The following is a 24,135-nucleotide window of genomic DNA, read 5'->3' as shown; positions in this document are numbered from 1 at the left end:
GGTGCGGCTTGGATGGTTGAAAAGTGTGCCTCCCCGACGAGTCGCTGACTTCGATGAGGGGAACTCTCTTGCCTCCTCGCAGGGAAAAAATCGCGAGTTTACTTTTCTTATAGCCAGGATGTTTCTAACTTCCGATCACCGGACGGTTGACCTGTCGAATGGGTGGCCATGAGATTAGGGGGGTGGCCTTACGTGTCGGACAGGTTTGCGTTCCGGTTTGATCCTTGGGCTCGACCCAACCACCCACACCTTGACGGTAAGCAGGGTGCTGATATGCAAGGGAAGAGGGAGTGATGTGAGGTTTACACAAAATTGTATGAAAATAAAAAAATCTGCGCGTCATGGTCATAGTTTTTTATATTTTATCTTGGACAGACGGATTGAAAATACAGAGGCTAGAGCGTTAAACTATCAATGTTTCTCACTAGCATTAAATAAAATTACAGAGCTCAAAACATTGGATCATGTAAACCGTATTTCCAGAGCCCTTTACTGTAAGTGAACAGCTGTGAAATAGAAGTTTTGTTTTCTATGCTAAGCCTTGGAAAAGACAGAATCCAAGGAGAGGAAGAAATCAGGAAATAATAAACAAGCTGCAAGGAGCTGCGATTGGACAAAACTTTAGATACTAACAAATCCTTATTTAAGAGTGAAAATATTCACAGCTAGGTAAAAATAATGTTAAGGCTAGAAAAGAAGAAAATTTACAAATACATGACTTAGCTAAGTTCCTAGCAATCTTCATGGTTGTGAAATTTCTAAGTTTCCAAATATATTAAATGAGTGCTAGTGTGCTCCGTATTCATCCATATTAACAAAAGTTCCTTTTTTTTAAATGCAACAGACAGATTAAGAAAATTTTCTAAAACCAAATGAAGGGCATTCTTAAATGGTTGTGTTGACTTTATCACAATTTAAACTTCATAAACAATCAAACAAATCAGTCTATACAAATTATACAGAATATCATGTGAGCCAGCAAATGAAGTTTTCTAAAAGTACAAATCAATAATAATAAAACGACTTTATTTCACACAACTTCAAACAATGCGACATATCTAGCCCCTGTCAAAGCTGTATGAAAGATCCATGGGCAAATGTGCTGAAACAATACACATTCACACTCAACTCCACAAAGATACTTCCCAATTCAACTCTGGTCCCAAGACTCACCTCACCAACAGAGATTGATCAATGCTCACAAATAAATGAATGCGTAAGCAAGCCATAGACTGTACCTACACTGAACAACTTCCAAGGGCTGAAATAAATGACAGTGAGAGAAGGTGTAATATGAATGACAATGTTGGCATTACGTACAAAGAGAGACAAAACACATTACCAAAAATTAAGTTAAAAAAATAGGAAGTGAACACGAGTATGTTTCTTACCGAATACTCTTGGTTCAATATGTTAAAAGGGCTCTGTGCTCTGAGCTAATTTATAAAAACTTAGCAGAAAATCATATCATATCACTGAATCAAAACTCCATCAGAGAATGTAATGTTGGGAGGAAGTCATAAGATATTACAACAAAAGTGACAACTTGGAACAAATAACAAAAGTGAGTACAACGAAATGATTTTCCTAATTTGCTCAACAGTTTGATCCTAACATAACTATTATCACTGTTACTACCTGAGAACTCCCTTCAGCTAGTCATTAGGTCAGCAAAATATCAAATTTAGTGTTAGCATAGATGCAGAAACAAAATGGTCAGGAATATTTTACAACATAATATTTTGTTTTTAAGGGCTACTAACATGTAAGTTACACATTACAAAATATGAGAAATTACTTTCAATAGTGCCATACAACAAAACTGAGGGCAACAGCTGACAGGCTTGAAAGAGAGGCATAGATCACTTGTTTGAAAATTTGGCACCTAAGAAAGGAGTCAGATTTTGATACACATTAAAGTCACAAGTTTCACAGAAATTCATTCACAAGGCTATATATAAAAAAAAGAACAATCAACAGTACATACAAGCAATATTTAAGTTCATCAGTACTCTTAAACTCAAATAAATAATACACTTAATAACACCTACACTTCATGCATCCACCAAAATGCATAACATAAAAATAAAATGCAAAGTAGTACTCAACAAATATTAAAACTTAAAATATTGCAAACATGTTTTCATTGCAAAAGGCATTAACAAAATTGAACAAAAACTTTAAGCAGACACAGGTGTTAAATAAATATGTGCAAAAATTATGTACCATTAATTAAGTAAGAGACTTCAAAATGCTTTTCACCATGAAAAAAGGTGGGGGGTGGAAAACAGTAAACAAGACAAAGATACAGCAAGACAAGAAACTGAGCAAAAGATTGTCAAAATTACTAACAAGTGAAAGGTATGTGACAGATGTATAGAACGTCAATGGAATGTAAACTTACAGGAATTGTGAAAATGAAGGACTAATACTAACTGAATGTGGCAAAAGGAGGAAACCAAACAGAAACCAAACATGAAAGCCTCCACCAACTTACAATGAGATAAGATAAAATAAACCTCATTCCATTTCACTCCAACACACTATCATAAATACACATTTAGAAATAACAAATAACTAAATTGCCTATGTCCATGCTTCATAATCTGTCGTACATACTTGAGGATATCTGACAACCTCTAAAAATCTACACAACAGCTCAAAATCTTATTGCCACATAAGGTGAGCTGAGTGGGGAGCATGAAGATACTTAATTATAATTTCATTTTAGCAATTCAAATAAAGAAATGATCAACAGGAAGCTTCTTATAGTTAGACACAGTCACATAAGAGAAGGGCACCCATCTCTTGAGACATGATTAAAATTTTGAGCTGTGATGTAAATGTAACTCACAAACAAGCCCCAGTGCAGACATCTTAACACTCACGCACACACTCACACAAGCAAAGAAACCACTGACATTAATCTCGACTGCTCACAACTGTCACACAAATAAAACAGAATTATCACAATGTCTGTATATACAAGAGAATTGATTCCTAATGTTATCAACATATTAAAATTAATATTCTTCAAGAGTAAGATATACATATATACACACACACACTTGTACATAAAAACTTAAGCAGAAATTCAAAGCATGAACATGGCAGAAGGTGACTGAGGAACCAAGGAACATCACCAAAATACTATGGTAACCACATTGGCTATACATACCTTTCTATTTGTTTTAAATATCACAATTGACTCTCTCTCTCTCTCTCCCTCTCTCAATATCAACTAACTTGACAATCATAATTTCTTCATAACCTCAACAGCTCTAGTGGGCAATAGGTTACTCCATTCCAATTGACCCACAAAATAATTTATGATACAATAATGATGCAAATGCACATTCACATAAATAGTCCTTAAACATAAAATTTGATATTCTTGACATAAACTTATATACAGAGATTCCACTAAATGAAGTACACAGTACCCTTGGCAGTAACTACTTGCATGGCAGGAGCAGAAGAGATAATCAAAAGTAATTTTAAACAGAAAAAATTATTAACACTTGAAATCTTTTCTGCCAATGACAACACGTTAAAATTGTCAGTCCCCATTCCTGTCATGCGATTATTAGGGTTAGTTACTTTAAAGATGATTCAAGAATATTTGCACATCTTAATTGGAAGAAATTGGGTGCCCTACAAGAGCAAGGCACCGTCAGTCTGTAGAGTGACCAAATAGCAGAAGAGACACAGCCAACAAATCTGGAGCAGAAAAAAAACAAGGAGCTATTAAAAATGAATGAAGGTTACAAGTACCTAGGCTCTATAAAATAAACCAGACTTACTAAATTGCCATCCTAGAAACATCATTTTTAATTTTCTGTCCGCACCTCCACTCCTCTGTAATAGGGGTTTCCCTTGATAGGCAATGGATGGGCTTCTGTATTCAGAACCCAATCGTCCAGTGAAAAGAATGACTCATCACTGAACAAAAGGTACAAGTACTGAAAAAAAAAAAAAGGACAAACGTTAACCAGATCATAGGTATTTCTTATCAGTTATAAGGCAAATTACTAGAAAATTTCAAAAAAGGTTTGTTGGCAGTTCTTACCTTTAATGTCTCAGCAAGGAAAAAGCTCTGCTGCACATCGTCTTTCACTGGTTGATCTATATAAACATTCTTGAGACCAGTGTAGCCCCCAGGCACTCGGCAGTGCTTTTCAAGTGCCTGGAAGAAAACATGTGTGTTAGTTTCTTGGAAACTCATCTCAAACAGCAGGTAAGATCATCTTAATCAACTTGAATGCTCACCATGACAGCTTCCCATCCCCAATCTCGATATTTCGGGTCTTTTGTTACCCTCCAAAGCACAAAGTAGGATTCAATAACCTCTGGCCGGAGGATGTAGTACTTTTCTGAGACACGCAGTGCCTTGGCTTCCATTGATTCAGTAAATCGAAAGACTTCGGGGCCAAGTTTTACAGCACTGCGGTCATAGGATTCATGACAAGTGTGTGTAATGGCAGCAGCTGCATTGCGATACTGATCTGTCATTTCATTTTGAAGAGTTTTAGCACCAAGAGCAAGAAGACCACCTAAAAATGAAAATATAACGTTAATGGACCAGATAATTTGTTGAAAATTCATTACATTCTGTTTATTGATTGTGTGTGCCTCACCTGAAAAGCATGCCAAGTGGTCCATTTTGTGGTCAACAGACTCAAACTTCAAGTCAGCAAAGTATGTTAAACCTCCAGGTGATACTTTCAGCATGTGAATAAACATGTTGTTCATGGCTTCATCATACATTTCACGAGCTTCTTGGTCTTCTTGGTTTGACTGAATCCAGGCCTTAAGAAGGTATTCATAGAAACTATCACCTAAGGCACCCATAGATATGTGTTCTGAAAAAGAGAAAAAAATTTAGCATATAAGGTGATAAAATTCATAATGCATGGTAATGAAATTCAGATAAGAAATACTTACGCTGTCCCCATTTCCCAGTTTTAGGGTTCAGATAATTGGGGTAGAGGCCACGTGGCTTTGCTGTAGATCGAAGCACTCTTCTAATTTCATCTATCTTATCTCTATATATGCGGTTTCCGGTCACATCAGATAAATAGCTGAACTCCAAATGCAGGGTTCCAAACTCAGAGAGAATACTCGAACCACCACTTGCCCAGGCATAGTTTTTGCTGAACTGCAATCAGAATCCCAAAAATTCAAGTCAGTTGTAAACTCACTAGTTACCAACAAAAAAATATATATATATATATGACGGATAAAATACTTACACCTGTCTTGAGGTTGATCAGAGCATTGGGAATTCCCGTAGGAGTTTGGAAAGCGGGCAAAAGTTTCTCCGCAATGTGCTCAGCCTTGTCTCTGAACATGACGTCTCCAGTGAGCGAAAAAGCAGTCAACAGGCCTCCAACAAACCGTATGTTGGTTTCAAACACAGAAACATCGAGACTCTGCAAGAAAGTTAAAATAAAAATTAAGTCATAAGCCAGTAGAAGTGAGACTTTCAGGGTTCCCACAAATTTCTATCACATATTTTCCTCAACCTTTCCATGACTTTCAAGATCAAAGTTACAAAACTTCCACGACCACTTCCGCAAAAGAAAACTTGAGAATGTTATTTCAATTTCTAAAAGCTATCGACATGCCATTTTTTTTCTTCATTTTCTCACGACTTTCATGACCAAGATTTTCTTCCGAGACTTTCGAGATTTTCCCGACTTGCGGAAACAATCAGGCTCACCGTGTTGCTCATGTCCAGGTGGTCGGCGATCCAGTTCCTGCCCTGGGTGAACTCGTCCATGAGGCCCATGATGAAGAGCGTGTCCAGGCCGTCCACGATGGTGGCGCCCAGGGCCGCGTTGCCGAAGATGCTGCCCGAGTGCGCGCGCCGCGACACCGGCCGCAGTTCGTTGCGCCCCCACGCGTAGCGCACGTAGTTGTCCCACGCGTGCCGCATCATCTGGAACAAGCAGTGTCACGCCGCCATCAGCACTCCCATTCATCGTTCGCACAAACTGCTCGGGTACTTCCCACGACTTTCAAGACTAAGTAGACTCGACGATTTTGGGGTAGTGGACACACACACGTCCACATAGATAGAGAACTCCAGTTCTCTCTTTCGTCATCTCGTGCGCCTGACGTTCCTCTGGGCGCGCGCTCTCTCTCTCTGAAGTCGCCCTGGCCGTCAGACAGTGTCTCGATGACTGTACAGAGCAAATGCACTCAGCGCGATCATTAGCGCAACTGCTCAAGTGCGAGGCACCCAGACACCCACACGACAGCTCCAGCTTCATTTTCGCCTATTTAGACGGGCGCCCGAGGCAGCGGGAGAGGAGCAGCCGAGCCGGAACTGTACATTCGCCGGGCGGTAGTGCAACTAACTCCATTGCACTTGCTATTTTTTTTAATTAATTTTTTTTAAATTGTGTTAGAGGGATTATTTTGAACTTGAGACGTCGGCCTTGAGCCGATTTCCCTCCAGGAGATCGCCCAGTGGAGTAGGCCGACGCACAGCGAGCAGAGCGCGGCGCGCAGCAGCGACACGACTCGAGCGATAACCCTGACCTCGGCCACACGCAGATACAAAACCGAGACAGAAACAGACCCAAAAAGTCTCGACCGCAGCCAAGCCGTGATGCAAGCCGAGCTAGCCAGCGTCGTATCGTCCGTCATCTCGTTACAGCCCACTTCCCCAAACAAGGCAGGGCTCGAGGGGTGACCCACTGTAAAATTTTGTGTACAATGATTGTGTGAATGTGCAAGAATGTGCAAGATTTCTGGCGGTTTTGCCACACATGTTGCCTACTTACAGGCGTTTTTGCCACCTGAATGTGGAATGTGGTGAAATTTTGTACAATGAATGTGGAAAGCTGTTCCCCCCTCGGCAGGGCTGCACGAGCGACTGCCACGTGTGGTCCAGTCTCAAGTTCAAAGGGCCCCTTACGACGGCAGGGCAGGCAGTCCCGCCAGACACGGCTGCGTCCGGGACTGCCTGCCCGCCAGGCGGCGGGGCCCCTTACGAGGACTGGGTGGGCCAGCCCGCAATGCAGCCCTGCGCCACGGGACGCCATACCTCGCAGGGGCCCTGCGGCCCACAGCGGTGCAGTTTAACCTTTCTTCTTTATTTTTTGACGTGGGCGGCGAACCGCGGCGCAGCCGGCACATCCGTTCGGGCGAGGCAGAGACAGCGAGACGTGGAGGCACCCGCGCGCGGTCGCTCCTAACGGGGTGGGGCGCAGCCCGCGCGGCGTGGCCGAGCTTTCACACGAGTGTGAACAAACAGACCCCCCCCCCCCTCCCACCTTGGCGGGCAAACGGCGGGGTCGCCTTTCCGCGCGGCCGCCGCCGGTTCCAGCCAGCCAGCTTGTGGCCGGCCGGCCCGGCCGCCCCGCCGTCAGGTCCTAACAGACCAGACCACCATTAGTGGTTTGGTCACCGTCGCCGTCCTCGGCGTCCTCGCCGTCCGCCCGGGCCGGTTTAGCCTAGTGTAGTGGGACGCGTTTCCGAAAAGCACCGAGCCAAAGCGCAGCCAAGCGGCCGAGCCACGACCCAGCGACCGCAGACACCGGCGGACACGCACGGCGGCAGGGACTTCCCTCGGCCGGGCGGGGTGTGGAGGGGCGGAATAATGGACTCGCTTCGAGCATCTACAAACCCCGCAGCCAGGCAGCCAGCCGAGCAGCCAGCCAGGCCCAAGGCCGGCCCGCCACACACTCTCGGCCTAGATGGCGGCTCGCCAATTAGTAGTAGGCTCCCCTTCGGCGGGGACTTGAACAACATGGAAACACATGCTCTGCCGCTCCGCCGCTCCGCCCCGCCCGGCTCAGCCACGCGCCCCACGCCGCCGGCAGGCTGGACTTCCCCCGCGGGGACCGTCTGTCCCCAGCACGCGGTGGCACTGCAGTGTGCCACGCCACTCACAGTGCACTAGAGGCACAGAACGGTTCTGGGCGTCGACACGTCGTCACGAGCCGCGGCACCAAGGCATCGCACGCGACCTGCACCGCGGCGGTTCCTCCCACACTGTTCCGTTTCTCTCGCACCCCCACGGCGCGACGCACGAGTGCGAGAGAGACAGACAGACCGTTCGGAGTCAGCCGCGGCGTCGGCAGATAAAGCGGCCGGCCCGGCCCGTGTCAATGTAAAGAAGGAATTAGAGTCTCGCAGCAGGGCAGGGCGGCAGACTGATACCGAGAGTCGATTTCGCCGCTGTCGCTCTCGCACCAATGGGGGACGCTCCGTGGGTGCGAGAGAGACAGAGCGACGAAAACGACTCTCGGAATCAGTCTGCAGGGGGCACCACACAGCTGGGCGGCGAGGCACGGCGAGGCCAGGTCCGTTATCCGCCGCCTGCACGTCCGCGGATTCGGATTCGACGCCACGCCACGCCACGCCAGGGCCAACGCCGCCGCGGTCGGCCGCGCGGCGCCGAATCGTGACACAGCATCTGATCGACGCCGCGAGGGCACGGCGCACAGTGGGCCAGAAGACCGGCGGAGGCGGCCGAAAACTCTAGACGCGTTTTCAGCTCCAGAGTCGCTAAATGGGACTCGAACCGAGCGTGTGACCTAACCAATCGATTCCTCGTTCGGAGAGCAATCCATTGGTGGGGTCACGTGCTCGGTTCGAGTCCTTTTGAGCGACTCTGGAGCTCGAAACGCGTCCAGGATTTTGGCCGCCTCCACCGGCCTTCTGGCCCACTGTGCGCCGCGGCGCGGCACGGCACGGCGGACTTCAAAAGGGTCGGCGACGTGCCTTTCCTGCCGCGGGTCATCGCCGAGCCGGCGGAGCGGGAGCCGCGGCGCTGCCCCAATTTCCGGACGCCCCCCAGCAGCGCCGCGATCGGACGCTTCGGACGCGGCGAGGGCTGCGGGCTGAATCCGCGAAATGAGGTATCGCTCCGTCTCTCTCGCACCGCCACGGAACGTCCCTCGAGTGCGAGAGAGACAGACAGTGCGGAATCAGCCTGCTGCAGAGAGTGGTGTTCGTCGCCGCGTCTCCCTCGCACTCCATGGAGCGCCCCGTGTAGGTGCGAGGGAGACAGCGAGCAAAGGGCTCTCGGAACCGGCCTGCCGGGGCGCCACGCTACGCGCTACGCGGAGCGCGGCACGGGGCTGCTGCCAGCCTGCCAGTGGCGCGGCGCGGCGCTAAAGGTGGGGGCGGGGGCGGCCCGGCCGTGCAGCCAATTTACAACTTCAAACAACGATCTTTATGCGTTGCCTTCGGGCCTAGGGGCGCCCAGCTCGCCAAGCTGCGCCAGCAGGCTCATTCCGAGGGCTCTGTCTCCGTCGCACTCGCGGGGCCAGGCGTCGGACTGCAGGCAAACCCTGGGCAAACCAGGCCATGCCGCCACGTGGCCGCGGCCTGCCGGCCCACTGTGGGGCCCACTGCAGCTTGCAGTGCACCGCCACCGCCGTGCACACGCACGCCCATGCGCGGCGCCGCGACGCCCCGCCCGGCCGGCGACGCCCTGCGCGGGAATCCGCCTAGGAGAGGCGAGGCGGCTTCTAGGCGCCAATTGGTACACGCCTCACTCAGTCCGTCGGGCGTCCCGCGGCGGGGCGAGAGAGACAGAGCGACGAAAACGGCTCTTCGGCGTGGCGGGCGCCGCCGATGCCTCCCGCCCACGCGGCGACTGCTGTCGCCGGCGCGAAAAAAAACCGCTTCCGGTCGGGCGCGAACACACACGACACAGAGTCGGTCACGACGGCCACGACGATATCGCCGACACGGCGGCCTTGGCGAGCACGACGCGGTGCCAATCAGAGCCTTTCCGTCGCGCTGTCTCTCTCGCACCTGCACGGCACGCCCCACGAGTGCGAGAGACAGAACGACGAATCAGTCTTCAGTCTGAATCACGGCGACGCCGAAACGGCCAAAGCTCGACGGGGAAGTCCCAGTCCCGGTGATCATCGCGCCTCGCCCGCTCGCGGCGAACAGTCATTACGCCGCTCCGTCTCCGTCCCCCTCACGGCTCTGTCCACATGAGTGCGAGAGAGACAGAGTGACGCAACGACTCATCTGTTCGGAATCAGGCCGCTGGTCGACAGGGGGCTGTCCGTCCGTCAGCGAGCCGCCACCGTGCCACCGGCCTCCTGGGGGAGCTCAAGGCCCCCCTGCACGGCCTGCCCGGCCCCGCCCGGCCCCGCCTTCCGGGCTGCAACAGCCTCAGCCTCATAGCCCTGCCGGCCCTGCCCCGTCCAACACGCGCCATGCACTGGCACAGTATAAACAGACCCCGCGTGTCATAACGAGCAGGGTCAGAGAAAAAATAGACATCCGGCGGTGGGGTTCGAACCCAGGGACCCAGGGGCGTCGCGCGTGCGGCGCGGCGCGGCGGAGGGCAGGGAAAAAAGTGGAGTAACAGCTAGCGAATGGGCCACCGCCACACGGACAAAGCCGGTGGGTGGACCGGCGCACGCGATGCCAAAATGACAGGCGCGGAGAGGAAGCGCGTGCCGTGCCGGAGGATCGCCTCGTCGCTCTGTCTCTGTCGCACTCGCGGGGCGTCGCGTGCAGTCGCGTGCGCGTGCGAGAGAGACAGAGCCATGTTCGGCTGGCGTGCGTCATGGGTGCCGTGTCGTGCCCTGGGAACGGGCACGAGCTTCAGGCACAATCCAGTGGGGCAAAAGGACAATCGACACCCCGTGGCCCGAGCCGTGGCCCGTAGGTAGCCGCTTGAAAGGTGGGCAGAAAGCCAGACCCTAGGAGTGGGCAACATGTTCTATTGCGGACTCTGGATCCGCCCCTGACGGGCTTGGGGCGAAATTCGAGAGCCAGGCGCCTTCGTCGAGTCCGTGATCCTGTCGACCCTCTAATCTATCACCTGACGACGAAGAATAGAGGCCATTGCGGCATCGTGACCACCGATAGATAAGCGCTAAAGTGCCGCACGTTCGAGTGCTCACGCGTCAACACCAATTCCCGGAAAGGCAATTCCATTCCCCGGTACAGTGGGCCAGAAGACCGGCGCAGGCGGCCAAAACTCTGGGCGCGTTTTGAGCTCCAAGCAACTATAGCTGAACAAACTCGAACCGAACGCGTGACCCCCACCGGTGAATTCCTCGTTCGGAGAGCAATCTATTGGTGGGGTCACACGTTCGGTTCGAGTCCCGTTCAGCGACGCTGGAGCTCAAAACGCGTCCGGGATTTCGGCCGCCTCCGCCGGTCTTCTGGCCCACTGTGCGGTAGATTCGGGCAGGACACGTGTGTCGAGCACCTGGCACTCACCTCCTTAACCTTATCTCGCTTCTGGCGGATAAGCGGGTCGGGGTCCTCCCCTCCCTTGATGAGGGGGCAGAAGCCGCCGCACTCCCCGGGGGGCACCGTCACGATCTTGCGCGGCGCGCTGGCGGGGCCCTGGCCGTTGGGCCCCTGGCCCTGCCCGTGCGCCCCCAGCGCGGCGGGGGCGGGGCCCTGGCCCGGCACGGCCGCGGGCATGGCGCTGCTGGCGCGGGGCGCCGCCACCTCGGGCCGCTCCAACACCTGGAAGACAGACAGGGATCAGCAGGGGGCTCGGGCTCAGAAAAACCCATTCCGAGAGTCGTTTTCGTCGCCCTGTCGCTCTCGCACTCAAGGGCGTCCCGCCAGGGCGGCGGAAACGACTCTCGGAATCAGTCTGCAGGGGCTGACTGAGTGTCGGAAGGATTTACTACAGTCACGTTTAGACAGGGCATCTCATGGGCATTATTAACACCCCATAAAAATAAAAAATAGGTGAAACTCCCAACAAAATTTGACAACCGTAAACACAACAGGGGGTCATGAGGAGCCTCAATTAAATTCAAGAGAGAGACGATGGTCTCTCAGAATGACAATACCAATTACGCAACAGTGAAGTACAACTTTACAATAAAGCAAATAAATTCAAAATTGAAAAAAATAAAACAACAGAAAAACAACTGAGTAGAAAAGATTAATAGCTCTTTGATCTGAAGCTCTGCCTTCAAAGTCTATACCGCTTTGATTAAGTAAACAAACTCAGATAACCAATATTTACATTTCAACTGAAAGGTAAGATATACATCAAGGAAGATAAGTTCCTTAACTAAGATAAAACCTGGCCTTAATTTAGAAATGACAATCTATTATGCGCATAAAACTTGATAAAAATATTAACGGCTGCACATAGCCGAACATCAAAAACAAACTTCACGGTCCCACCTAAAATCACTGGTGTCTCCGATTCACACAAGTGACTCACTGGCCTTGGATCGGCCCTGCCTACCGCCATGCTGGAGCGGCTGGACAATCTTCCAGGCATTGTCCAGGCTCCCTGACTCCAGCTGGACCAGTGGCTGACCCCTTACATAACCTCAACGCGCGCACTGTTTTGATTCCCCGGTGGTGTACCTTGGGGTTCTTGAGCTTGTCCAGCTCGGCGTCCTCCTTCATCTTGGCCTGCAGCTTGGCCCTGTCGCCAGCCGAGTGCGGGTCCTGGTGCATCAGCCCGTGCCCCACATCCAGATCGTGGCGGACGACTCCGGAGTGCGAGCCCGCGGCGGCTGGCATCAGCAGGTCGGGCCCTGCCTTCTGCACGCTCTCCAGCACCTTGCCGTAGACGCGGTGCGCCGGGCCCGCGCCCGAGTACTCGGGCAGGTAGAAGAAGGCCCCGAAGCAGACCAGGACGAAGGTGCCGAACACCAGGGCGATGAGGAAGCGCTCCCTGGGCCGGAACGAGCGCCGAGCCACGGACCCGAGGGGGTTGCCATTGCTGTGCGAGAATCGCTGGTGAAATGTCGGCAGGATTTGCGGTGCTGCCGCGGCGGCCATGGCGAATGCGAAGGCAGCGAATGCGGGCCGAGCCTCGGCGGGCTGGGCGACGTCGTCAACAAGCTGGTTTCGCGGACACGGGGGTGCGGATGGACCTCTTGACAGAGCACGGGCTGGGCCCCTCCGTCCTCCTCGCCATCACCAAGACACTGCACTGACGAGTCGAGCCGAGCCGAGCCGAGAACTGCCAGGCAGGCCAGGGCACTACCGTCCCGTTGCCCGCACTCCCTTCACGTTCACGGACCGCCGTCCCCTTTCGCCTCGTCTTCGTCTCCGTCGCTCCACTCCTTTCTACCTTACGCCCTATCTGCTCTCACCGCCATTCTCCGTTCCCTTCCCTTTTTACGTCCTCCGCCTCTCTCTTTTTCGTCGCTTCTTCTCCTCTTCTTCTTCTTCTTCTGTCTAACGGCTGCCGAAAAAAAAAATCCCTCGGTTTCATTGCATTTTTCGGTGGCACGTGTCGAACCGCAGTTTGCGGTAGGTACATTTCCATTGATTTTGAGTTCAAACGCGCTAGAGTTGGCTTCTTTTTTTGACTTTCTGTGATGAATACGCAGAACGCCCACGTCGCTTTGGATGGAAGGGAAAAACTGTGGGAAGGTTGGCAATGGTACCAGCTGAGCTACAGGACTGCCAACACTACCACACTAAAGCAACATACACGCGAAACTTACTGTCCGCCTAATCCCTAGAAACGCCCACGAACGTTTTCAAGGAAACACATGTGTCTCAATGAATTTCATAAGAATCAACTCAAAGCCTTTGTTGCCAGGGCATTCACAGTTTTCATCCACAGAGGTGTCCCACTCCGGCGGGCAGACGAACCCCGTTTGGCGCCAAAATCTGAAACTCGACCCGTTTCGTCTCGCGCACGCTGTCGTCCACGTCCAAGCTCATTAGAATGTTATCGTCCGCCCCACTGTGCGATGTGAACCATCAGATAACGCTCACGTTGCGCAAGATGCGGTCGCGCTCCAAGCAAGACAACACAAATAGAAAGAACAGGGGGAGGGGGATTATCTAAACGGCTTCCTGTGATGTGTGTCCACATGGGGCGATGTTCCCCAGTGAATGCGTGAATCGTGGTAACTAACTCCTCACCTGTCCACCGGGCGGCGGCGTTGGGCGCCGTTCTATCGTGCAGCCCGAGACTGCGCCAAGCAGGAGACACAACGTGCACAGCGTGACCAGGGACATGCTTATCCCGGAAGGGTTGAGGACGCTGCGAAAATCCCACAAAATCCACTTAATTTCTCAAGCAAAATAGCAAATCAAGTTCCGCCTCAGAGCACAATCCTGTCATCAATCGCATATCGAAGCAGGATTATCGCCATCTTTCATTTCAACCCGACCCAAAAATGAAACAGGGCACGGCGAGAAAAAGACAGTGGCGGATCCAGAGCCGGCCTGACGGGAGGCAAAGTAGCACTTTTCACCCACTTACAGTGCAGGGGGGTAAAGTGTGGCTTTTTGCCTGCCTTTCAGGCGGCTATCTAGCGCTTCGGCCCCCTACTGGATCCGCGCTTGGGCAAGAGAGCAGCCTTGTTGTGGTACGGACCTGGGCTGCACGTGCATGGCGCTTGCGCTCCTTGGCTGCGGCGTGGTGGCTTCGGCTGGGAGAGAGAGAGAGACGGCAAGTCGGCGCGTTCGCGGCGCGTGGCGACGGGGACTTCCCGCCGACGACTGGCCCGTGCTGGCGGTGCTGGCGCTGCGCGGCTCTGGCGGCCTCCTCGCGGAAATGGACCCAAATCGGCGCGACCGAAGACGAAGACCAAGACCGACCGGCCGAACGAATGCTGCTATGCAACGTCGTCAAAGACGACGCCGATGACGGGATGCGATGGGATGGGACGGGACGAGGGGAAAGTGCCGTGCCGTCGAGGAGGAGGGGACCGGAAACACCTCGACGGCACCGATGCGATACGGATGGTCGATGTGATGGCCGGGCCAAATCGGCGTTCCAAAATCGAGGTACTTCCCTCGTCAGGTGTGATTCGGGTTCACAAATGTTGCTGCCAAATCCACCTCCCCAACTTAAAAAAAGAAAAAAAATTGGGTGACTTGACAATTGCTGACAATGCACACATGCTGCTTGTACAGTACACAGACCATATTCATACAGATTGAACAACAATGATGGGGCACGAATTGGCAAAACAGTCAACACAAGTGGTCTGAAGCTACAGGTTTCTCAGAAAGGCATGTGTTTGCTTTACAATCGAAACTGATGAGTTGTGTGGAATGAGCGGCCAGCTGCTGCTGTTGTGGTCGGGGTTTCGTTGACTCAACATTATTTGGTATCAGAACTGACCTGGCAGATTTGAATTGCAAATATTGAAAACGAATGTGGTGGTGATAACAACCTCCACTGCGTAGAGAATAATTGAAAACGAAGATATGTAAAAGTCAACTTTACTATCAAAATATACATCAGGTTGCATCAATATGACGTGCCATCAAGCAATGAATTAAGACATACAGTTAATTATTATAATTTCATGTTGAATTGAAGGTGATTTTACAGTCAAAGATAAATGTACAGATTACTTCACTATGATACATTAAAAAAAAAACACATTTACTCGCTATCACTTCCACTGTCACTTTCATAATCCCCAACATCAATGGAGAACTTGTACTCTTGATCACAGCCAAGGTAAGCATCACTCATGAAGTACAATGTGTAGGAATGATGGCCTGTAAAATAAAATCAAGTTGATATTTTTTTTTAAAAGGAGAAGGGGAGAGGTAAAAACAGGGTGAATAAGAAGTGTACATACCAGGTGAAGGAGCAACAAAGTCCAACTTGACATTGGCTCTTTGTTGGAGAGTCAACCTCTTGATAGAAAGCAGGGAGTTTGTCTTTGGGTCTCCAATAACAACCCACCAGCCCTCTTCTCTCTTCTGAGGGAAGAATGGGGCAATGACAGGCCCAGTGACATCGTCTTCACGTTCAAGGCTAACATTGACATTGACTGGAGAGCCTGATTGCAATTGATCTTTATCAACGACTTCATAGCTCAGTTCAATGTTGGGGTAACGGTTGCAGAACCGTGCAACATCAGCCATCTCAGTATCACTTAGCTGAAGAAGCTTGGAACGGTCATCATCCTCAAGTTCCATGATGTCAAACACGGTCTCCACATTCTACAGCAAAAAAATAAACACAAATTAATATTTGCACAAGGAATAACCACGTGCTACACAACAAAACTAATTTGGAAAGTACCTTTTCGGAACAGCGCTTGATCATGTCAGTGGTAAAGTGAGGCAGTTGCTTCAGGTAAGAGTCCTTACTCCACATGGCCTGGGTGGCCATCTGCGCCAGCTCCATGGCAGCCACGGCCGGTGCCAGCCACCCGTTAGAACTGAGTACGTCCACACAGGCTTGGATCAGACGAATAGCCTGGAAACAAAACAGAAAACACTAATCAGATCCGAACGCTTACCAACAGAGCAACAGTCCAGCAAATTCACGAGGAAAGTTACCCTGGAAAGGATGAGTTCTGTGTCACCCTGCAACTCAGCACTGAGTTGTATTCTGCTCAGGTGAGCTTGGATCAGTAAGTTGGTCTTGACATGTGGGTCATTGTAGCGGACTGGAGCTCCACCAGATCCAGAGGGCTTGTTAGGCAACTTGCTTGCCAACTGACGAAGAACAGCATCTTCATGATGTCTCACAGGAACATCCTCGTACTCAGCAGCAGAGGAGATAATTTCTAGGAGACCTCGGATTTTGGTCTTGCTGTTCAGTGAAAGACTGAATAATTCTGAAAGATGATGATTAAAATGAGTAAGGATAGCAAAATTTGCTGAAACACAGCTGAGTGAACATTTTAAAATGAACGACTGATTGATTCTTGTTGCTCACCTATAGTTGTGTAGTTGATATAATAGTAAGCTGCAATCATTCCCAAGTTGAGTGGCAGACAATCCATTTCATCCTCAACACTAATACACTGTAACAGAAGAAGGTAACAATTCAGACGAACAATTCACGTAAACAACTGACACATTTCATATCTGTTCACAACTTACCTTAGATTGCTCCAATTCTTTGAGCGTGTTCTCTACTAGTTCTGAAAGATGATCTGACAAGTGCCTGTGAGACACTCCTTGCAGATTATAGTAGTTAGGGTTCTGTGTAAGGCGCCTATAGATAAACGTCCATGTAAGATAGTCCACAGCATCCTGCTTATTTTCAATTGTTTTTGTTACAATTTCTGCATTGAAATGATCATGCAATCTGTGGTCCAGATGGCTCTGAAAAATAAAAATAAATATTCATGAGCCAAAGTTCAATCATAGGCTAATAACACATCACACAAATAACAGATATTATTACCTCAACAGGGAGGGGCTCATTCAGGAATTTCTTGAAGAAGTCTTTCTTTGAGGTCTGGCACATAAGGACGCATTTTGCATCATCATCCTCAAGAGGTCTGTTGGCAAAGCCAATCATCTGAAGTACATCAGTAACTGGGTAGTCTTCATAGGCGTGGATCTAGAAAAATAAAACCGACAATATAGCAAACAAAAGCAGCAAATCACAAAGTCAAAGAGTCCATTTGAAAACTGAAGTCAACTTACCTTGCCATTGTACAGCTGTGTATCCATGATGACAACAAGATGTGCTGCCATGCTCACACCCCAGCATAAGTTGCGAGTCACAACAGCAACCTGGATAGCCCCAGACTCAAACAGCTGTTCAACCAGCCGATGGTCACTAGGGGAAAGTCCTTCATGGACATATGCAACACCTTGTCCCAGTGTTTCCTTCAGGGTCTAAAAGAAGACAAGATGAGATGAATTAAAATTAAACACAAACTAATCATACAACACTGAAATTAAAAAATGGTATGCAAACCTTATCTTGCATGCGTTCCAGGAAAGGCTGAATGTCATCCTGTTCGGCATGGAAGAATCTGTCCGGTGTGCCCTCCGACACTGCATATGTGAGAATGTCTATGGCTGTGAGGCGGGCTTGCTTTCTGCTTGGTACGAAGACCACAACTGGTTTGTTGGGGCTGTGCCTCATGATGGCATTGTAGACTGGCTTGCCCATGGCCACAATACGGGAAGCATTGTGAGTCATGTTGAAACCCTGTGAATACAAAATAAATAAGGTAAATACAAATTTTTAAGATTACTTTGAGATGTACTTTTTAATAGGTATATTTACCTGAATGTGCAACTCCAAGGGCAGTGGTCTGACACTAGGGTGGAAGTTAAAAGTGCAGTTTGAATTACAGCCCAGCCACTGTGCAACATCCCTAGCGTCTGCCAGTGATGCAGACAACGCCACAATTCGAATTTGTCGCTCTATTTGGGAAGAGATGTACCGCATTCGTGAGCAGACCACTTCCAGTACAGGGCCATCCTCACCGCCAATCAGCTGCAGCTCGTCAACAACAAACAGGTGAACGTTCTGAACGTTTTTGCGCTGCTTCCAACGACGAGAAAGAACGTCCCACTTCTCTGCTGTGGCCACAATCACCTGGAAAACAGGAAGCAGGGCACATGTAGTATGACTAGCAGCATAGGCATCCCGAACTCTCACCACTCACTAAGAACCAAACTCTTACCTGACCCTTGGCGAGAAGTTTCAGGTCTGTGCCTGTTTCACCAGTCAACATAACCACTTTCTTTCCTAAAGTCAGTCCAAACTTGTTGTGCCAGTCAGCAAAGACTATTTCAGCCAAGGATTCCTTCGCAACAACATACACACACCGACCCTCAGGGTGGTGTTGGAACATCCTCAACACAGCAAACTCGGCAATTGTTGTCTTTCCTGAACCAGTTGGTGCTCCAATGAAGATGTTTTCATCACTGTTGTACACAGCATTGAAAACCTGGGTTTGGATGGGATTGAATTGCTTGAACTTTTCCTGGTAAACTTCTTCTAAGTCTGGGGTACGCAGAGCAGAGACTGGCAGCGGTTGCAAATCTAGCAATTCGGTAGGAGGCACATTCTTCTCAGGGAGAATCAAATGGCGGAAAGAGACAGGAAGTTGAGTCTCTGCACCAATCCAGCGGTCAGAAACAATTCGCAAGAAATACTGAGGAGGCAGTGGCTCAAACACAGGGACAAAGAACTTCACTAAATGTTCATCAGCGGCATACTTGGATTTCAACAAGAAGTATTCATGGTGAAGAACAACTTCAGAATCAACATCCTCAACAAGGATCCAGAAAGCTTCAGATGCGCCATGCAGTTTCTCATCCCACTGGAAATCAGGAGTGATTGTCAACTCAACCCTCAAAGTGGACCTGGTGATAGGCTGAATGTGGGTTGAAAGTTCCAGCTTGGGGAATTGATGAATGTATTTGTGGATTGTTTTGCCCAATCGGGGAACCCTGATCAGTTCACCAATTTCATTTGGTCCCAAGTCATAGAGCCTTTCCCATGGGAAATTTTTCTTCTCAATCTTTTTTACTATTTCTTCTGGCATCTTCCTGAACTGTCGGAGAGGAGACATAGACTGCCACATTCGCCGATCCACCATTTTGCATAGAGAAAGAGTTTTGTCAGCAAGTTGAGCCCATCCTCTATGCAACACAATTTCAAATATGGCTCTCAAAAGTCTTCCAGCAGACTGAGTTACATACACCATGTCTGACATCAAAGCAAAACCCTCAAGTTTCAATTGAGAGATGTAGGCTTGAAGTAAAACGTTTATCTTTGCACTGGGCTCCTCCATACTTTCCTTGATAGGAATAGGAACCCTTTCCATCAGCTTTTGAAGTTCAAGTTTCTCCTCTTCACGGACATTGATGTTGCGGAACTCTCCAGATAGCGAGAAGACTCTGCAAGAAATACAGCAAAATTAACAAAGGAAGACATGACACAGGCAAATTCAGATTATCTGATCAGAAGACCTACCGGAAAAGTTCAATTTCGCTGAGAGTGGGCTTCAACAGTTGGTTGTAAGTTGACATAGTCTGGTGGGTACAGTAATAGTGACTGGCAATCCGACCCAGCTCCGTGACCTGGAAGGCTCCCGATTTCCGATCGTACTTCTGGAGGCCCGATCTTTCCAGGAGCTGTGCTGCAGTGTGGATCAAGTCAGCCCGATGGCGCTCCAGACCTGGATCTTCTTGAAGTTGTTCCGGTGCTATGCCATACAAAGATGGAGACCGAAGCATTCTATCAACAAGAGAAAATTAATTAGTTATCAACATAATAAGCAGGATTTAAAGTAATACGGGAGAAGAGGCATTGAAAACCCACCTAATATAGAGATATGTGAAGCCCAACCAGTTCACAGCATCCCTCATATTTTGAATTGTGCCCAATACTATTTCAGCATTAAGCATGTCTGGAAGTTTGCTGACCATCTGAGACTCTATAGGGAGCTGTTGGTTCAACAGTGACAGGTAGTACTGCAATTCACTGTGATTGGTGATCAAAATACCTTCACCCTTAGTATCATACTGAGGACGACCAGCACGACCCAACATTTGCAACACATCTAAAGCACCTAATTCCACCCATCGACCCTTCTCAGGGTTGTAAACTTGGGTACCCTTGATGATGACAGTGTGTGCGGGCAAGTTGACACCCCAGGCCAGAGTGGCGGTCGAAATGAGAACTTGGATGTGGCGATCAGCAAACAAGTCTTCAACCAAGGTACGGTCAACTCTTGACATACCGGCATGATGGATAGCAAATCCATAGGGCAACAAGTCTCTGAGCTCACTATTTTTCACTTGTTCAGCTTCTGTTCTGAGAACTTCCATAGATGCTGATCCCTCCTTCAAAAACTGTCCAAGAGAATCTTTTTCCAGGCACATATCTCTTATGGCACGAGCTGTTTTACCAGTTTCCTTACGAGAGTGCACAAACACAAGCACTTGATTGCGTCCAGCATGTTCCATAACTTTTTCGTAGACAATTTCATTCATGACCTGAAAACGTTTAAGAGCTTTCTTTTCAGTAACACCAATGTACTGCTGTTCTAGGGAAACAGGACGGAAGCTGTTGTCAAAGTAAAAGAGTCCAGTTTCAGGCTTCACACGAAGGAACGTTGCAACATCTTGGTAATTGGGCAATGTTGCAGATAAACCAACAAGACGGACATCTTCTTGTGTCGTATCAATATTTCTGATGGTTCTGGCAACAAGTGATTCAAGGACAGGTCCTCGTTCATCATGCAGCAAGTGGATTTCATCAATGATAATCAGGCGAACCAGTTGAGTGAATGTCTTTTCACCTCCTTTACGAGTAATGATATCCCACTTCTCAGGTGTACAAACGATGACTTGAGTAGCTTGAATTTGCTCTCGGGTCAGCTGATGATCACCAGTTAATTCTGATACAGTGAGATTGTACGGTTCTAAACGCTTGCCAAAACTTCCCACCATTTCTTGTACCAGAGATCGCATCGGAGCAACATAAATTATTTTGAACTTATCAGAATTGATAGTTCCATCAGGGTTAATATGTTTTCCTATTTCTCTCATCATGGTCAGAAGAGCTACATTTGTTTTACCAGCACCAGTTGGGGCACAAAGCAACAAGTTTTCATCTGAGCCAAGGGCTGCTGCATGTAGACGGCTCTGAATTCGATTCAGTGTTTTGAAATCCTTGAAAGCAGCTTGAGCATATCTGGGTAAATTTGAAATGGGGACAAGTACTTCATCTGCAGCAAAGGGTTTGGGCTTCAGTGCAGGAACATGAACTTCTTCATATCCTTTGCGTTGCTTTCGGAATGACCCATCAGGAAGCTGACACCGTTTGCTTGACATAAAATGAGAGCCTGCAGCAAATGCAAGATCTTCTAGGTCCAACATGACACGAGAGCCAATAACTTGGCCACCTTTTCCTTCGGTGCCTTCACTGGCTTCAGAACCTCGCTTGTGAGCAGCCCTGGCAGCCTGGCTTTCATCCCCATTCAATCTATCGTCATCGCCTTTGCCTGTGTCAAGCTGGCGCAATATTTTTGACAGATTTGGATCTTCATTCATAGTATCCCGGATCTTTTTCCTTTCAGCTTCACTTTGTGAGGAAGCAAGCTCTGTGCAGTATAAAATCATCTGACGATACTTTTTAAGCAGCTTAATAAAATCAAAGCAGTCATAACCCAGTAACAGCACCAATAAATTTTCACACTCTCTGTCATCACCAGCTTCTTTCAAAACTTTTAAGACTTCAGCAGCTTTGGACTGAGAAACAATAGCATCGTCATAGTACTTAGAAAGACGCCTCTGGAGCCAGTAAGCATCGATGTCCAACGGATGCAAAGCTTTCTCTTGTTTTCTTTGTTCTTCAAGTGCAGCAAGCTGAAAAGAAATAGATAAACATAAAGTAAAAAATACAAAACAAGCCAAGTGACAACTCAGATAATTGACAGAGGCAGAAACTTACATTTTCTGATCTGATGGCAGAATCATCTTTAGCTTCTTCACCCTCTTCCTGATCATCATCCTCTGAAATTTCACCATAAGTGTTTTCATTGTCCTCTTCATCGTCAGACTCACCAAATTGTACATTGATACCATATGCTTCATCAATATTTTCTTCTGCAAAGAGAGAACAAGAAATATGAGAATAAGGTTCAAAAACTGAATTATGGGGATAAGCAATCAAAATATTGAAGAGATGCTTACCAGCAATGTGAATTTCCTCTTTGGCACCAAAGTCAGTAATTTTCTTTCCTAAGTTGACTAGCAGAGCAAATCGCTCCTCAGCAAGACCACCAAGAAGAGACTCAGTTTCTTTTTTCTTTTCCTTTTCTTTGAGTTTGTCATTCTTCAGAACAGTCAGAACTTCATCAGCAGCTCCACAGAGAATATCTCGAGGCTAATGGAAAAATGGTTCAATAATTAAGGTGAAAGTAACAAAATAATTTGAGAAAAAGTTCAATGATAAACTTCAAGAGTGTTGAAGTTAATGAATCAATAGAAAAAAATTACCTGGTCTCCTAAGGCCTCCTGAATAAAGCTGAGGAGAACCTCGTATGTTTGGCGTGTTTCCTGTGTTTTGGGGCGGTAGATAATGCCAACCATTTCGTCAACACCTTCTGACAGAAGAGTAGCGCCCTTCATGCGAGCAAAGTCATACTGAGCTTCATCTCGCTTCTGTCGCCTGGAGGAATAAGAATAACACATTTCAGATCAGAAATATGGCAACAAAACTGCACAAAGCTGAAATGAACTTGTTAATAAACATACTTGGCTTTTCGTTCCTCAGCTTTGTCTGGGCGTGAACGCATGAATCGGTCTCCCATTTTGGTTCCGTCCAGCTTGCCCACAAGGGACATGACCTCACCGGTGGCTTCATCTCGACTTCTTCTCTCAATGAGACGTACATCAGCTTGAAGGACAAGGTTGGAGTTCTGTAAAGCAAAATTAGAAAGAAATATTAAAATAGGCAATTTTAATGGCTTAAAGAGACGCTCTATCAACAAAATAAATGCTGTGAGCAAGTGTTCCTTTAAATTACGAAAAATGACGCTAGAGTGTGAGGTTATGGTGTACAGTGGATAAATAAATATGACCGTGTAGACAATCTTGAATGAAAGCAACACAAGCATTAAATGAAAGAAAAATAAATTCGAGTTGAGGGCACTAGTTTTTCGTTCCTGACTAGATTATCTCCAGGAAATAAAACAACGAAATAAAATAACAATACCGCCGGCCGTGGAAGGGTCCGCACAACACGATGCGTCCAAGGCCGTCAAAATGGTTGTCCTCTTGACGGATGTGTTGGAAATTAAAATGTACGACGGGCAAAACACGGTTCGAAGTACGGGAAATGATTTAAAAGACAACTTACCGCTTTGTACTCGTACTGGAGTTGTCGCGCCGCCGCGTCCGCCATGGTGCCGACTCAAAACAAATCTCACTTTTCGGGACGAATATCACTGCATTCCCTCGATTCTTGAAGGAAGAGCGCCGGGAGAGCGCTTTGGACTTCCCCAACACAATCAGGCACCCACTCCTTGCTGTTGTTCCACTGAAAAAATCCAAATTTCACAGCACCACGAAACGAACGATCTCTGAACGAACGCCGTGGGTCTGTGGTGTGTTTACTCGCGCGCACGCTATCCGCAGTCGTGGTTCTGATCCTGCGAATACACAGCGCTATCCGCACGTCGCGTTCCCTCGCCGTTTGTCATTTCTTCGCTTCCGTCTTCCCGAAGTGTTTCCCGCGCTTCTCCGGGACGTTTGAAAGCGGACGGAGAAGTTGTCTCGCCGCTCGTCAACTTGTGAGACTCCTCCAGGTAACAAAGTGTTCGCGAGCACTTCCGCGACAAAATGTTGAGGTGCTTTCGGCAGTCGTGGGTGGCACGACACTGCGAACTGAATTTTGGGCTGGCCGAGTGGGTCGTAATATGGCGAGCCTGTTCGGCGGGCCCAGCCCGACCCGGTGGGTGTCGG

At 48.5% G+C, this 24,135-nt stretch overlaps 2 protein-coding genes across 3 annotated transcripts; both read right to left on the bottom strand.

Moving 5' to 3' along the window:
• Positions 1-339: 339 nt before the first annotated feature.
• LOC117646941 (mannosyl-oligosaccharide 1,2-alpha-mannosidase IA) lies at positions 340-14,460 on the bottom strand. Its single transcript, XM_034388327.1, has 11 exons — positions 14,312-14,460; positions 12,334-13,975; positions 11,212-11,466; positions 5,723-5,941; positions 5,253-5,432; positions 4,945-5,158; positions 4,638-4,862; positions 4,270-4,553; positions 4,070-4,186; positions 3,804-3,962; positions 340-3,720 (listed from the first exon to the last, which is right to left on the bottom strand). The coding sequence occupies exons 2-10, from the start codon at positions 12,751-12,753 to the stop codon at positions 3,831-3,833; spliced, it is 2,046 nt and encodes a 681-aa protein (XP_034244218.1). The 5' UTR covers positions 12,754-13,975; positions 14,312-14,460; the 3' UTR covers positions 340-3,720; positions 3,804-3,830.
• A 691-nt stretch (positions 14,461-15,151) lies between these two features.
• Positions 15,152-23,792, bottom strand: LOC117646985 (putative U5 small nuclear ribonucleoprotein 200 kDa helicase). 2 transcript variants are annotated; one of them, XM_034388429.1, is made up of 18 exons: positions 23,531-23,792; positions 22,927-23,090; positions 22,669-22,840; positions 22,363-22,555; positions 22,121-22,275; positions 19,985-22,035; positions 19,637-19,900; positions 18,339-19,560; positions 17,936-18,250; positions 17,621-17,857; positions 17,344-17,538; positions 17,099-17,257; positions 16,792-17,016; positions 16,625-16,712; positions 16,243-16,523; positions 15,983-16,159; positions 15,534-15,900; positions 15,230-15,450 (listed from the first exon to the last, which is right to left on the bottom strand). In XM_034388429.1, exons 1-18 carry the CDS (start codon positions 23,573-23,575, stop codon positions 15,332-15,334), a joined length of 6,429 nt encoding a protein of 2,142 aa, XP_034244320.1. In that variant the 5' UTR covers positions 23,576-23,792; the 3' UTR covers positions 15,230-15,331. The 2 variants fall into 2 exon arrangements, with proteins under 2 accessions (XP_034244319.1, XP_034244320.1); XM_034388428.1 differs by having other exon boundaries at positions 15,152-15,450; positions 22,121-22,555.
• Positions 23,793-24,135: the final 343 nt, after the last annotated feature.

The sequence above is a fragment of the Thrips palmi genome, unplaced genomic scaffold (assembly GCF_012932325.1).
Source record: "Thrips palmi isolate BJ-2018 unplaced genomic scaffold, TpBJ-2018v1 HiC_scaffold_2, whole genome shotgun sequence".
Taxonomy (NCBI): domain Eukaryota; kingdom Metazoa; phylum Arthropoda; class Insecta; order Thysanoptera; family Thripidae; genus Thrips; species Thrips palmi.
Note: the sequence above shows the minus strand (reverse complement) of the source record. Positions and strands in the feature narration are given on the sequence as shown.

Excerpts from the sequence above, each read along its gene's own strand:
- LOC117646941 (XM_034388327.1), bottom strand. The coding sequence starts at position 12,753 with ATGGCCGCCGCGGCAGCACCGCAAATCCTGCCGACATTTCACCAGCGA. Across the intron at positions 5,159-5,252 it reads TGATCAACCTCAAGACAGGT|TTCAGCAAAAACTATGCCTG; the intron begins GTAAGTATTTTA and ends TTCTGATTGCAG. Across the intron at positions 4,187-4,269 it reads GGGGATGGGAAGCTGTCATG|GCACTTGAAAAGCACTGCCG; the intron begins GTGAGCATTCAA and ends GTTTTCTTCCAG.
- LOC117646985 (XM_034388428.1), bottom strand. The coding sequence starts at position 23,575 with ATGGCGGACGCGGCGGCGCGACAACTCCAGTACGAGTACAAAGCG. Across the intron at positions 16,713-16,791 it reads AAGAATTGGAGCAATCTAAG|TGTATTAGTGTTGAGGATGA; the intron begins GTAAGTTGTGAA and ends CTTCTGTTACAG. Across the intron at positions 16,160-16,242 it reads CAGAACTCATCCTTTCCAGG|GCTATTCGTCTGATCCAAGC; the intron begins GTAACTTTCCTC and ends TTTTGTTTCCAG.